The following is a 15,166-nucleotide window of genomic DNA, read 5'->3' on the forward strand; positions in this document are numbered from 1 at the left end:
ATTCTAAAATTAGAGGATGGTTTTTCTAACACTTAGAAAATACATACATCACGGTAAAACTATTGATATTAATAAAATGTTGGTAATTTGAGAATAAAGTTCTACCTTAAACTTTTGTGAGTTGTTATACAAACTTGAGTAATTCATCTGGCTCGTTGGTCTAGGGGTATGATTCTCGCTTAGGGTGCGAGAGGTCCCGGGTTCAAATCCCGGACGAGCCCGAGTTTTTAATGAACGCAACATATCAGAATTATGATATTGACCTTATAAATGACTTCAGAACTGAAAATCCTCAAACCAGTTGCATAAGCTCAGATAAGACGAACTAGCAGTTAGCCAAGGGCTAGGTTTTTATATATCAGACTAGTTATGACTATATATATATATATATATATATATATATATATATATATATATATATATATATGGCTCTGGTTAAGACCAGTCTTAAAGAAAAGAAAATTAATGATTATATAACCTGTAAGACTAGTCTAAACCTTTTATGCAGCCGGCCCCTAAACATATACATTTGTCAAGCTAAAAATCAAACTCAATGACAACACATTTATATAAAATATTCACCATAAAAGTTTATTGAATGATACATACTTAAATCTATATAATACAAAAAGTGTCTGAACAGTTTGTATTAAATTCACAGTTTTATATAATGACACAGCATAATATTCCCTTTGAACTGTGAAAATATAGGTAATTTAGAAAAGACAGAAGATTCACATCTTTATAAAAACATATAGTATTTGTTTTGGATTAAAAATATATCATAATCATGCTTTCTATAAATTGCCCATTCAGTCAATCCATTTTTTTAAACATATATATATCTATTTATATTAATAATTCCATTATGCTATATGATTAGTTAATTTCTGTGATGTGTAGTACAGCTTTGCTGTGGTTTATGCATCAGACCAAGAAACAAATGCTTCATCCTTTTTCTTTCTTTGACTCATCTCAATCGTTTCATTAAGGACTTTTTCCTTTCTTATGTAAGCTCACTCTTGTTCTTTTCCTCTTTCAAAGTGTTCTTCAACATTGTCCTTCAGTTGAGAAGAGAAAAACAGAAAGCGGTCTATTACAAACTGTTGAACTGCTATAAGAAAGAGAAAAATATGGAGAAACAGCCCAAAGCTTAAAGCTATTCATGGACTCCAATTTACAGATATTTGCCATTTCAAATCTATTTTAAAGTGCACTGTTTCCATTTACACACTCTCCTTTACAAACATTTGTTCACGAAAAAATGATTTGCAAACCTACTAAGAAAAACAAGAGTACACTCGTCCCTGCATGTATCCATAATTTTATAACAAACATCTCACAAACAAAGTGTTAGCAGTAAGACAATGTTACCCATAACCTAGATGAACTCACTCTAATAAAATAATGCCCCTTATTGAATGGTTCACATTTATCACATTTCTCCACCTAAACACCCCTCAGTGAAATAATATTTTACCCTTTTGAGCCTTGGACACTGGATTTGACAAAATACAACACGACACAACAATATATTTAGGATTATAGGAATATTCATGATTACAGAAATTATTCAAATATGAATAATGGTGAGCAAAATTAAGCTTTCATTAAGTCCTTGCAACTAACATATATGCGCTGGAAGATCAAGTATTCAATTTTCAGACCAGCCAATTAACATTTAAAACGCCGTTTTGACCTCTCACACTTTTGACCTGTATTTTTAAAATGTATGTAGGGGAAAATCATCAAATCTATTATTTCATTACTAAATTGTAAATTGTGCATGTGCAAAGTTGCAAGAACTTACACAGTACATAGTACTTACGGTAATAAACTACAGTATTAATTCATGATTACAATTAATAAAACATGCCAATGTTTTACCAGGTCAGGTGCTCGGAAGCTACTTTTGGAACCAAAAACTTTTTGTCAAAATTGAACTCTTAAGAGTCAAATTATAAAGATCTGTTTACACATAGGATGATAACTATAATGATAAAGATATCGTTTTAAATGTAAAAGAATAGAGTCCACAAATATAACAATAAGGCTACAGAGAAACAATATTGTTTAAATTTGTTTGCGATTTCTACAATCGCTGACAGCCAAACAGAATCCATTCTTCTTTAATGATCTTGATCTTGAGCATTTAAAGTGGCAGATGACTGCAATGCATGATTATAATAAACAGAACATTATTGTGCATTGGTGTGGACACTGTTATAGTTATTGATATCTAGTTATCTTTATAGTTATCCTTCTTGGTGTGAACTGACCGACCCAAATTAAACAATCTCAGAAAATATGCAAGCTTTAAATCAGCTTCGGTAAACATGAAACACACACGCTGAATGCATATACAGGATCTGCGTATACACATTCATGTTTCCAAATAATACACAAATAAGAGAAAAATAAATTCACATTGTGCAGGTTTGACCCGAATTGCATCTTAAAACAACATTAAAAGTGTGAAACTGTCCGAGTTGTGTTTGTGTATGTGTGTGTGACTGGCTACTGACTTACTGTAAATGTATTATGCTTGTTTGTGTAGTGCTGTAACTGGCACAATGGGCCCTCTGACCTGCAGAGGGCAAAACAATAAGAGAGACGTGTATAGAACGATAATGGAGAGAGAGTGAGTGCTTGGTATCAAGAAAAAGACTTGGCATTCAATTTCGTCTATATAAGGGTCATATCCACAGCACTACTCCATATCCATAGTAAGTGACAAAATCCACTTGGATACTAATTCTTTTCATGGAGTATGAGCTAGCCATTGTAAGATCCATCAACTCGACTCTTTTCTTCTAATACACAGCGTTTCCTGAACTGGAAGGGGACGGGAAACACAAAACGGCCCTTGGCTTCACTGAAGATGAAGCTCCCGTTGAGCAACGGCTTAATCGAAGGTGAAACTTCTGCTCCGTTCACATGTTGCAGTATTGAGCTCACACCAGCAGGTGGCGCTTCTTGTGCAGGGCGAGGTGATCGGAGCGAGAGAAGGTGCGATCGCAGTCAGGGCACTGGAACGGCTTCACACCCGTGTGCTTCCGAAAGTGACGGGTCAGCTCATCGGAGCGGGCAAACTTCCACGTACAGCCTTCCCACATGCACTTATAAGGTTTTTCTCCTTAATGGTCCAACAAACAGATAAAAAGAGCATTTAGAAGAGTGTTAAGCCTTTTCATCCGCATGAACAGCATCAGAGTAAGAGTAAATGAGCATTTTCATCTATATATGGGTCAATAATAATAATAAGATAAAAAAAAAACGTTTTTGATGATAAAAACATATGAAACAGTTTGAATTCATTTAGCATTTAGAAATCTTTTGTAACATTATAAATGTAATTTTTGATCAATTGAATGTGTTGTTGCTGAACAAGGACAGATTAAATAAATGTAGCTTTGGTGAGCATAAAATACTTGTTTTTAAATGTTTTGCCAACAAAAAGAGTGAAAAAAAGAGTGTCGCTTAATTAATTGTGTGTATTAAGGAAAGTCTATGCATGTATAGCCTGTTTACCTGTATGTGTGCGTCTATGAGCTTTCAGGTGGGAGCTTTTGGTATAGACTTTATTGCAGCCATTGAAGTCACATCGATGAATTCGACGCTTCTTCAGTGGATCTGGAGACTCTACCTTTCGACGTACAATCACTGAGTGTGGGTTTCTCCTGTTGAAAAATGAAAAAAGAAGTGTTTGAAGCGCAGCTCTTGTTTTAACCACAGGGGGTCAGACGAATTTCATACAATCTACCCCAAAGCAGAGCATGACACTGTTTTTAAGTTATCCGAGTATTGTAAGTATTTATGACCTTAGCTCCACATTAGATTTTGTTTAATTACAGTACACTTTTCTGGTGCTGTCCCATGCTTCATTTATGCTTTTTATTAGCAGTGCTATTACTGTCCTTATTACTGCTCACACTTAGGCCTTAAACATATAAAACTAAAGTGGGCAACTCGTTCAGCATCATTTGTGCTACAGACATGAATAATACATCTAATTGTGCAGCTTGTTGAGTTAAGGCTAGCACTTTTCTAAGTGACTGGACTTACATCTTCCGACTTGCAGACAATAAACCCTTTGAAAAAACTCCCTTGCATTTACTGAACAGGAACACCTTTTACTGTAAGTTCCTGCCTAAATGCACCCTATTATTAAATACTTTTCTCTCTTTCTCTCTCATCTCGCCTTAAACCTCTCCATACACCCTCCCGGTCTGTTTCAGCTACATATTTTCAGTCTTTGTCTACAATGTCACTTCTCCCACTTTCTACCATTTGTGCCTAAAAGTAGCTGTTTTTTGGCACCGCACCCAATATAAAATGATCATTCTACTTTTCTCCTCCCTTCCTTTCTAAATCAAACGCTTTCTCCTCCCTTCCTCATAAACATTGCTCCTTTCTCTGTATTTCACCACTTTTTTTCCCCTTTTAATCACATGCAGTATGTCCATAGCCAATGCCACTAAATCCACTGGAACACATCACACATACACATCCACTGTAAAAGTGCACTAAAAAACACGCACAAAATAAGATATCTACACAAACTCTCAACCGTGCACTTGTATGTACCCCATGAGTGTTTAAGAATACTTGGAGACACGCTGTCTCTGAAATGCATGCTGGGGGATTTTATCAGACACGCAGCAAGAGATATCAGATAGAGAAATATATGCTTTACACCACACATACACACACATACTTGTATCACTGAAAGAGAACTGTAGGCCAAATGTACTTTAAATGGCATACATAGACATAACGATAGATCTTATCTAATTTAACCAACTTGTTCTCATTTATAAGACACATTTTTTTTATGAACTTACAAGCACAAGCTGTGATCATACAAAATCAGATAAATGTTGGTGATATAATGAAAAGCAAATTGAGCATATGTGTGTTTGAGAGCTCAGTACTCACTCATAACATGGTGGGACAGTAATGATGGGTGAGGTTATTTCCTGCCTGAGGGAATCCTGAGGGTGTTCAGGGTGGGGCTCGGATTTGATTGGTTTGAGGACCTCGTGGACGTCTGGGGGATTCTCTGACTCCACTGAAGACAAGAGAAAGGAGACAAATCAATCAACCATGCAAAGAAAAAATGGAAGGCTATGTTATTACAACTGTCACCCATCTACTCATCGGTAGAAAGTGAAAGCATGTGTTTGGCAATCTGAGCTTAATGTGCGTGTTTGGGTAATACTTTACAATAAAGGCATATTAATAATTATGTACTAATACCTAAATGAATGCTAACTTTAACATGAACTCAGGATTAGTTAATCAAGTACAGGAGTAATATGGATTCATGCATAATTCTGCATAATATTTTAGATGATGATTTGCAAGTGCATCATTGTTATGATTTCATTTCAAGATGCACGTCATTACTAACTCGTTCTTAAAGGGATAGTTCCCCCAAAAATGAAAATTCTGGCATCAGTTACTCACCCTCATGACAATCTAAACCTATAAGGTTCGGTTCATCTTTGGGCCACAAATGAGGATATTTTTTATGAATTCCTAAGCCTTTCTGACTCTCCGTAGACTGCAATGGAACGAGGCGGTGAGCAGGATCCTCAGGTGATGTCATGATGGAGGTAGACAGGTGTAGTTGGGGAGGGTAGAGCACAGGTAACTGCTGCATGATGGAAATAGGCACAATAGGTGTAAAAACCTGCATCAGAAAAACAAACACAGATTGGTTAAGAAATGTCAGTTGGTCTCTAAGTTTTAGATATCACAGATAAGTTTTAGATATCACAGAAATCATTTCTATGATATCTATTGTTCAAAACTGTGTGTGTGTCTCTGTGTGTGTGCATGTGTGTTTGTGTGTGTCAGTGTGTGTGCATGCGTGCGTGTGTGTGATATACTTTTATTTAGCAAGGACACATTAAATTGATCAAAGGTGACTTCAACATTACAAAATTTCTGCTTCAAATAAAAGCTGTTATTTTGAAGTTTCTATTCACCAAAGCATAATGAAAAAATAAATCACAGCTAATATTAAGCAACAAAACTGTTTCTTGAAATGTTTTCTGAAGCATCAAGTGACACTGATGAATACTTTGCGAAAATAAGAATAAATTACACTTAAAATATATTGAAATACCAAAAAATTTACCTTTGTAAAATGCAGTCTTGGTGAGCATACAATAAAAAATTAAAAAAACTATTTGATGAACACGTTTAAGTATAAATAAGCAGTGAAAATCTATTTAAATCAGAAATTGAAAATAAGCTTATAATAAAACACGTGTAGTGAAGTTACTGTTCATAAAAAAGGTCATACAGTGTGTGACCTAACTAATAAGACTAGAAATAAACACCATGTTTTCCGCCCATTTACACTGGATTACAATGTAAACACCATTGAATTGGAAAATGGTAATCATTCAGTACATGGTATCATCACAGCACATTTTTTGTAAGGCATCACCAATATTTTTACCGGAGAAATAGGAAGGGACAGTGGTGGGGTCAGCTGCCTTGTCTGAGATGAGCCGGAAGTGCTTCCTGTTATAGAGCCGGAGCCGGAGCCGGGGCGAGGACGTGACACCGGACTGGTTCTCTCATAAGGCGATGGTGGAGTGGCTATGGGAGATGACGATGTCAGAGATGATGAAGGCGATGAAACGGAGGATCTTTTGCTGATGGATAAATCGACAGGTTCGTTCTGGGAGTGATGGACATCCTGGGACAGAGGGGGTGTGTGATGGGGGCTCATGTATGGGTAGTGCTCTTGGAAGTAGTGAGGGAAGTATAGGTGAGCCGTGGAAGGAGGGACCATGGAAGGTGATAATAAGACTCCAAATGCCTCAGGTGCAGATTTAATCAGGTAAGCTGGATAAGTCAATGACTGAGAGAGAAAGAGAGTGAGACGTTAAACACGCTGTGAACATATTTACACATTCATATGTGCATAATTACACAAGCAGCCATATAAAGCAGCTGCGCTGAGCAGCAGTTCAATCTGGGAACTATAAACCGACAAAAAGACTAACTTTGAATGACTGAATATGAGCCAAATACGACTTCCCACCCCATATAAACTCCTAACCTAATAAGAAAGGAATGCATGTCCATCTACAGCTAGAGGAAGAGAGAAAAAAGAGCAAGTACGAGATGAGTTTCAGAGATAGATTTTACAAAAGCCTAATAAAATACTTGTGCGATTAAAAAAATATCCTTATTAGTGTTTGTAAATGTGTCTTGTGTTATTATAAGGAATTGAAGGATTGCATATGGATACTGCACTTAAACAAACAAACCGATGTCCCAATAAGACCAGGGTGCTCAGATGGCCATGTGCCAGGCGGCCCATTGTGTGGCAGTTGGTAGAGCAGGTTTGTTATTGGAAACGGAAAGTGAAGCATTGTTTTCTTTAACATCACATAAACCGGATGCAAAGAAGTAGACAAGTATCAGGAAGGTGGAGGAACATTTCAGAGTAGTCCAAAACAACTTCTTTTGGCTAACAGACTTTAATCAAGTTACACGCCATACTGAACTGAACAAGGCTGTGAGGGACACAATGTCACGCACTTTATAAAGGTTCTAGTTCATGTCACCTCACTTCCAAACTGTTCTATGGAGTTCTTGTCTGCTAAGAGTGTTTTTTTTATACATTTTGTCAGCTGAACAATTGGTATGTTGTAATACAACAGTGAAATGAAATGAAAGCAATGTACAATCCCTCGCAGCCTCATTTTCATTCCAGTCAAAAATGAAATATGGCACTACCCTGACTAATAAAAAACAATAGAAAGATTGTAGTAGAAAGACTACTTTATTTGAGAGTATTTACCCTAAAAACTTTACTCACCATGTCTGTTTTTATTGTGTCAAAGCTGAGCATGGCTCCCGCCGCTGGAATTCTGGGAAATACAGAGAGCAAACATTAGTATATCAGTTAGTACCAGAAAAGTCCCACATTAGAGAAATGTCGTGAGCCATCAGGAAGTCATTCTTCATTCCAAGCACACAGAAGCAGAGAAGCATGCGAGAGAGAGGTGCTGAAACACTAATCACTTAAAGTACAGGGGAAGTTAGAATGCCCGGGGCGATGAACGCTGTTTGTGTGTGGTTGTACATAAGATTGCAACACTAATAGAGAGCTTTTTCCACCTGACCTACTTACTCAGTGGTCTTGGGAAACAGTAAGGCCACATTATAGGATTGCAACTATAAATGCCACTATTTCAACTGTAGATTATTCATAGATTCATTCCCTGATCTTGGGTGTTTCTTCAAAAGGGGCTTTTTGTCTCAGTTTTTTTATTACCTAACAGATAACTTTCCTCCTTTGTGTCAAATGGTAAATTATGGTTACATTAAAACTTAAAATTTCTTTCTTTCTTTCTTTCTTTCTTTCTTTCTTTATTTGTTTGTTTGGTTGGTTAGGTTTCTGAAAGAAATCTCTTACGCTTACCATGGCTGCCTTTATTTGATCCGGAAAAAAAAAACAGTAAATATTTTGAAATATAAAAATAAATATTTTTAATATAGTTAACATTTTATAAAAATAAATATATTTATTGTCACTTTTGTTCAACTTCATGTGTCCCCGTTGAATAAAAGGATTGATCTCTTAAACATTTTGAATGGAAGTGTTTATAAATAAATACAATATTAATTTTATATAAATAATGTAAACTATGATATCCTGAGTAAAGAGTTCAATGCAATTTCATTTTGTGAAAATATATCAATTTTACAAATTATTAAAATAAAATAAATCATTTCGCACAACTTGTAACTGTCAGATCATTTCAACCACAATCCAAAGTTAATGTATTCAAAGCATGGCATTAGCAAAGAAGATTCAACAAATAAATATCCACCACAGGTGATATTATGAGGAAGTGTCCGCCATTTACATCAGAAAAAAATACTATGAGCGGACAAATTAAATAAACTAGTAAGAGTGTGAAAAAGGTATTATAAGAGAGTTTAATTTGTAAAAGTCAAAAAGTGTCAATAGTAAAATAATGACATGGCTAGCATTTCTACAATGCGCAAAGGAAGCTTAAAGCAGAAGATGAAAGGTCGACAGCAGAACCAGCTCATCAGATATCTTAGATATGATCATGTGGTCTTACGAACACAAAAGAGACAAATATGTTTTGCTGTTTGATCTGTCTGTGTGTTTGGTTTGAGCCCTCAAAAGCCTGACACAAAGATGCAGGTGCTACAATCTATAGGTACAGTACTACAGGTGCCGATTGATTTTTATTTCCAAAGGTAATTTAAAGGAAAAAATTACCTAAGACTATATTTATTAGAATTCAGTGGAGTGCATGGACTCAAGGCAGGAATGGGAAGTTTAGACAGTTCATCAGTGAGCCATGAGACGCAATGATATGTGAGTGCTTTTAAAGTCCAAAGTCAGAGAGACAGAGAAAAGAAAGAGAGAAAGAGATGAGTGAATGTAAAGTCTCTTTTTACAATCATTAACCCAGGGTGGTGCTGTTAACACACACGCACACACAGAGTACAATCTATACTAGGTCCACTGAGTCCAGGTCCACTCCCAGCAAACTGAACACTCCTCAGTCCTCAGACGCACATATATAAACAGGACTACTATCACAAGAGACAATGCCGATCACACACACACACACACACACACACACAGGCTTGTGAAACACTCCCATTGGCCCCAGGGTCAGGTGTGGGTTAACAAAACAACATATTGAAGTGTACACACTAACACAGACATACTCATCCAAACCTGATACCAACAGTATAGAATTCCACACAGATAAAGAGACACAAGACAAGTCACAACAGATGAGTTAAACATCATTCAAGACCTCAGTTCGAATGCTTCACTAAGTGCAAGGTTTTGTAACTAGACTCTGACTTAATGTCCGTAGTGTTTTAAATGAATAGTTTAGTCAATAACGAAAGTCCTACCATCATTTATTCACGGTCACGTTTAGCCTGTATGATTTTCTTTTTCATTAAAGCCAAAATGAGTAGTTTAGCAGAATGTACTCGCTGTTCTTTTCCATACAATGAAAGTGAATTCCATGCTACCGAGCTACAAAAGCGTCAAAAATGAAACTATATATATATATATATATATATATATATATACAGTATAATTATATAGTAAAACTTTAATATTGTGAAATATTATTATAACTTAATTTTTCTTTTAAGTTTTCTATTTTATATACATTTTTAAATGAAATGTATTCTTGTGATGGCAAAGATGAATCTTTTAGCAGTCATTACACCAATCTTCAGTGTCACATGATCCATCATAAATAATACTAATATGCTCAGTTGCTGCTCAAGAAACACTTATTATTGTTGAGAACATTTTAGCTTAATATTACTTAATATTTTTGTGGAAACTGGTACATTTATTTCAAGATTCTCTGATGACTTTACCATCACTTTTGATCTATTTAATGCATTTTTGCTGAATAAAAGTGGAAAGAAATAAACGGAGCCCTGACTTTTAAACAGTTGTGTATACTAATGTGTATTGTATACTTACGAAGCACAGCTTTTCTTTTTAACTTGTCTGCAGTAGCATCAAAGTCTGCTAAGCTCCTTCTTAGGAAATCTTAGTCAAACAAACAGTCCTTTTCCAAATAAAAGACAGGCATTTTTTTAGATACCGCCATCAGAGTTGTTGCACACGGACGGACTCAGTAAGGAAAAGTAAACACTGTTTTGAATTTTTCTGTTTGGATTTTGTCATGTTTTTTCTCTTATCTATCATAAGACAACATGATAAGGTGAAGCAGAGAGAAGAGTTCAGATCTATCCTCCGGGCTTGGCAGAGTTCAAGTGAACCCGTTACATTAATCATGAAGCCTTTCACTGCTCACAACAACAAAACACACACTCACACACACACACACACACACACACACGCACAATAACTCCATCAAGTTAACTTTACAGTCTCATAAATTAAAGAGAAGTTAGTACATGCTTCACTAGATGTGTTTAGTATGGAGAGACTGGAGTGACTTCATGACACATCAAAAACCAATAATTATCGTTCTCGAGCAATTAAATTAAGGTGCTTAAATACTTAATGTACTATAATTATAGTCTTTGAAAGTTAATAACCCAATCTGTTTCTACCTTCTGTCTCTTTACCTCTATTATAAATAATTACCTGAAAACAAATATTCAGAAATAAAATTTTTCGAAGTAGGTCTTTTGAATCACACATTAACAGCTTTATATTGCATTTTAAAAAGGTTAAAGCTCTTAAATAGTGTGGCTAAGTTTTACAGTTCTTTAGATTTTAGCGACTTTATTTATTCTCTTTCTTGAATGCTGCAGTGTGAATTTAACCTCAGGCGGTGTGAATGAGTAGATGAGACTGTTTGAAGAACTTGTGTGATACCTTATAAATCACACAAGCTCTTCACTCAACATTGCAAACCGGTGAAGTAGGCAAATCCGTTAAGGCATACACACACTCGAAACCATAGAATGCCTAAGAATCTAATACAGTTTCCTAGTGGGGAGAAATGGTCTGATTTGCTGACATGGAGAAAATGTGAAGACCAAAATTACAAAGTACAGAATCTAATAGCGAAGCCATGTAAAACCCAAGACCAAATTGAACCGCACTGGTCCAATGCAACGCAATCCATCCACCGCTCTCAGATAACAGGTCTTCAACTAGGTGCCAGGTGTCTGAGAGATGCATGAGATCTGAGATTGAACGGGATGATCACAATGTGAAAAACCTTACAGATAGGCTTCTGTCTGTACTGTATAGGAACAAAAACTGAAATTTAGGCAGAAGACCAAATTTAGCAAGAAGGAAGCAGCGTGTCTGTTATTGTTTCCACAGTGAACACATAGAGAAGCTCTTCTACATGGGGGCCATAGTTTCCCTTCTGGCCTTTCCTGAAACTAAAGGAAAAGAGAAAGAGAGAAATAGAGAAGAAAAGAGCGAGAGAGAGAGGCTGAGCATTTTAACAATGGTATGCGGCTCTGAAAATGATCCTCTTTTGTAGTGGAGTGTTTGTGTGTGTTTTGTGATAAGATCAGAGTATTGATCCAAGGAAAGAGTCGTGTGAGTGGGTGGAGGGTCTAGGCATGTGTGTGCGTGTGTGTGTGTGTGTGTGTGTACTCCCCCTAGGCAGCCTCCCCTCAAATGCAGAAAACAGGAAAAGAGGCTCCATGTGCCAGATGGAATGTCTGACGCAAACCTCAGCCTTGAAACAAAGCTCTGAATACAACAGCCTTACTGACCATGGGGCTTTGATTATTAGCTTTACTGTATTTGATTTTTACACCAAAAATGCTATGTCAACCATGCACATACTTACAGTAAACCTAATCTTCATACAATCCAAAATGCAAAGGCAGGATGTTAAGATTTTGAAAAGCTGAAGATCCACACATTCTAAATGCAGGCCAAGCTGATCACAAACCAAACCAATTACTGCAAAAGAATATGAGAATTGGGATTGAAGCCATATTAAATCAAATCTTTGATTTTAAAAACAGTTATATTTTTGCCTGTTAGAACGTGTGTTCAACAAAAACTATATATTGGCCAGATTTTAATTCATTTGAATTAATGATCCAAGTGACCATATAAGATCAGTAGTTCATGCACATTATGTATAATATATGAATCAAGGTGTCATGACTAACTAACTCTCTGAATGAAGACCTGCCAAGCATCTTAATGCAAAATGTTTGTTAACATTTAAACTTATTATTAAGTGTTGCAGAACTCTGAAATGTGATAAATGTTTAGTTAACAAATCCAACTTTGCCAAAGGCACATACCAATATGATCCTGCATACATGTTCCTACAGTGTGTTTCATTTGCATGAAAATAATTTTTGCATATAAGCAATATTTAAGTAGTCAAGCCACCAGTGCAACTACAGCAGAGCCAATACCAGTTCATGTCAACAATAAAAAAAGAAAAGAAAACAAAAAGAGTAAGTGCCAAAAATGCATTATTTAATAAAACTAACAATAATAAAAACAAATAGATGTCAATGACAGTCCTTATTTTTTTAAGTTGTTCAAAATTGCAATTTAAATGCAATTCATGCAATTCTGGTAAATTAAATGAATTGAATTCAACTCTTCATCATTCTTAATTTATGTCATTTAGACTATTATTGAAGTAAAATTATGTGGTGTAACTGTCCAAAGATTGTAAAAAAATAAAAATAAATAAATAACCCTTTTGAATAAAAGGTAGGCCTATGTGTTTTTTATTAAGTTTTATTTAAGTTAACCCTAGAAAACGTATTCATGTTAAAGACAGAATTAATGTGTGAATGTTTAAACAACGTTTATAGAATATATAATTAAGCTTGCCATTAAATTCGTGTTTGCTTGAATTTTTTTTATTTTTTTTCTCCCTTTCCCCTTTTAGGGAAATTCATATAAATATGAATACAAAGATGGAATTTCGGAAAACTTGACGTTAAACTAGATTCTTAAAATATTTCATGTTACTATAATTTCGGACATACTTATTTGACATCGACCCACAAACATCTGTCAAAAGTAGGCTACTCTAGAAAAGTGCCGTGGAAAGGCTCTGTTGTGAAATTGAATACCCTGTATTAAATATTATTTAGCCTATTTATTTAAATAAAAGATTAACTAAAATGGTATTATTCGACTAAAATAGCCTAACTACAACAGGACGGTTTGATTTTGATTATTTTACCTCAGACTGGTATTTCATGAATACTTACTTGTCAGTTAATATATTCCTCAAGTGAAAAGCGCGCCGTTATGAAGGACTGCAGAAGAAAGCAACAACCCGGATCACGATGGCATGAAACATCCAAATGAAACACTAGCATTTAGGCTGACGCCGAAAAAACTTCCCCGAGAGTTACGAAACAACTTCTTGTCCAAGTGTTTAAAGTGTCCTGAGTGAATTGAGCGTCTATCACATGATTAGGGCCGGGCGCTCGCGGGAGGTGAGGAGGGTGGGGATTCGCTCAAGCGGAGACAGGAGGGGGCCCAAGAGAAGAGAAGAGAAGAGAAAAGAAGAGAAGGGCTGGGTGTGTGTGTGTGTGACTGCTTGCCTCTCCCTCTCCGCCCTTTCCTTCCTTCTCTGTTTGTCTCTCTCTCTCTCTCTCTATCTCTCCCTATTTCCCTTCCTGACAAGACACGCCTTACAGAGTTTCAGAGATCTAACAAGCGCGGATAAAGGTCGACTATAACAATGGGTGAAGACAAACGACTTGCATAATTTACCAATCATACATTTTTATTGTTAACTGTTTGATCGTGTTGGTAAAAAGGTGCACAGAGCATGCTGTGGGCAAAAGGGCTCATTGTAAATACCCTATTATATTTAAATAATTTTAATTTCATTTTTGAAAATGTTTTTGAGAGTATTTTTAATGCTTACAAAGGCTCCATTTATTTGATCAAACACCGTAAAAACGGTAATATTGTTAAATATTATTACAATTTAAAGAAGTTTTTTATTTCAGTATATTTTAAAATGGCAAATTTATTCCTGTGTTGACAGTGTTCAGCGCCACAATGATCCTTCAGAAATTATTCTGATATGCTGATTTGTTATTATTGACGCTCAAATATTAATAACTAATATTTTTTCCATTATTTGTTTTTTTTTTCAGGATTCGCTGATGAATATAAAATTAATAAAAACAATAGGCCTACTTGTTTAAAACAGCAATCTTTTGTAATGTTTCAAATATCTTTAATGATACTTTTGATTAATTTAATGCTCTTTGCTCTTTTGCTCTTTTTTTATCTTAATCACTTCAAACTTTTGTGTGTTAGTGTATTACGGTTTATTATTATTACACTGCTCCATAGTGAAAGCATATTAAGACATTAAGAATATACACTGAACCTGTAAGTCACGCAAAGGTGTGTATGTATAGACTGGTTGTTGTAGTTATTGTATACTGGAGTTATTCCAAGTCATCAGCAACAATAACATATCGCGTACCTGATGACGCCAGTGCACATAAACCCAACCTGTGTCTATTTACCCAGAATAATAAAGCAAACCATTCAGATTTACCAGACCTTTACCAGAATTACCCTCGCCCCCAATACTCTCACTCTCTCACCCACCCACATCTCTCTCTATCTCTATTTCGCACACACACACCTGCAAAACCAATGCTACACAAC

General features: G+C 35.7%; 1 protein-coding gene and 1 non-coding gene across 3 annotated transcripts; one reads left to right on the forward strand and one right to left on the reverse strand.

The window, feature by feature from the left end:
* Positions 1 to 149: 149 nt before the first annotated feature.
* Positions 150 to 221, forward strand: trnap-agg (transfer RNA proline (anticodon AGG)). Its single transcript has one exon. It is a non-coding gene; the product is annotated as a tRNA-Pro (tRNA).
* Positions 222 to 564: 343 nt separating this feature from the next.
* LOC127948823 (Krueppel-like factor 3) lies at positions 565 to 14,044 on the reverse strand. 2 transcript variants are annotated; one of them, XM_052545587.1, is made up of 7 exons: positions 13,738 to 14,044; positions 7,847 to 7,898; positions 6,473 to 6,880; positions 5,470 to 5,695; positions 4,939 to 5,071; positions 3,532 to 3,680; positions 565 to 3,136 (listed from the first exon to the last, which is right to left on the reverse strand). In XM_052545587.1, exons 2-7 carry the CDS (start codon positions 7,877 to 7,879, stop codon positions 2,955 to 2,957), a joined length of 1,131 nt encoding a protein of 376 aa, XP_052401547.1. In that variant the 5' UTR covers positions 7,880 to 7,898; positions 13,738 to 14,044; the 3' UTR covers positions 565 to 2,954. The 2 variants fall into 2 exon arrangements, with proteins under 2 accessions (XP_052401547.1, XP_052401548.1); XM_052545588.1 differs by lacking the exon at positions 13,738 to 14,044 and adding an exon at positions 10,532 to 10,830.
* Between the last annotated feature and the right edge of the window lie 1,122 nt (positions 14,045 to 15,166).

The sequence above is a fragment of the Carassius gibelio genome, chromosome B1 (assembly GCF_023724105.1).
Source record: "Carassius gibelio isolate Cgi1373 ecotype wild population from Czech Republic chromosome B1, carGib1.2-hapl.c, whole genome shotgun sequence".
Lineage (NCBI taxonomy): Eukaryota > Metazoa > Chordata > Actinopteri > Cypriniformes > Cyprinidae > Carassius > Carassius gibelio.

Excerpts from the sequence above, each read along its gene's own strand:
- LOC127948823 (XM_052545587.1), bottom strand. The coding sequence starts at position 7,879 with ATGCTCAGCTTTGACACAATAAAAACAGACATG. Across the intron at positions 5,696-6,472 it reads TGTCCCTTCCTATTTCTCCG|GTTTTTACACCTATTGTGCC; the intron begins GTAAAAATATTG and ends TTTCTGATGCAG. Across the intron at positions 3,681-4,938 it reads ACTGTCCCACCATGTTATGA|GAGAAACCCACACTCAGTGA; the intron begins GTGAGTACTGAG and ends ATTTTTCAACAG.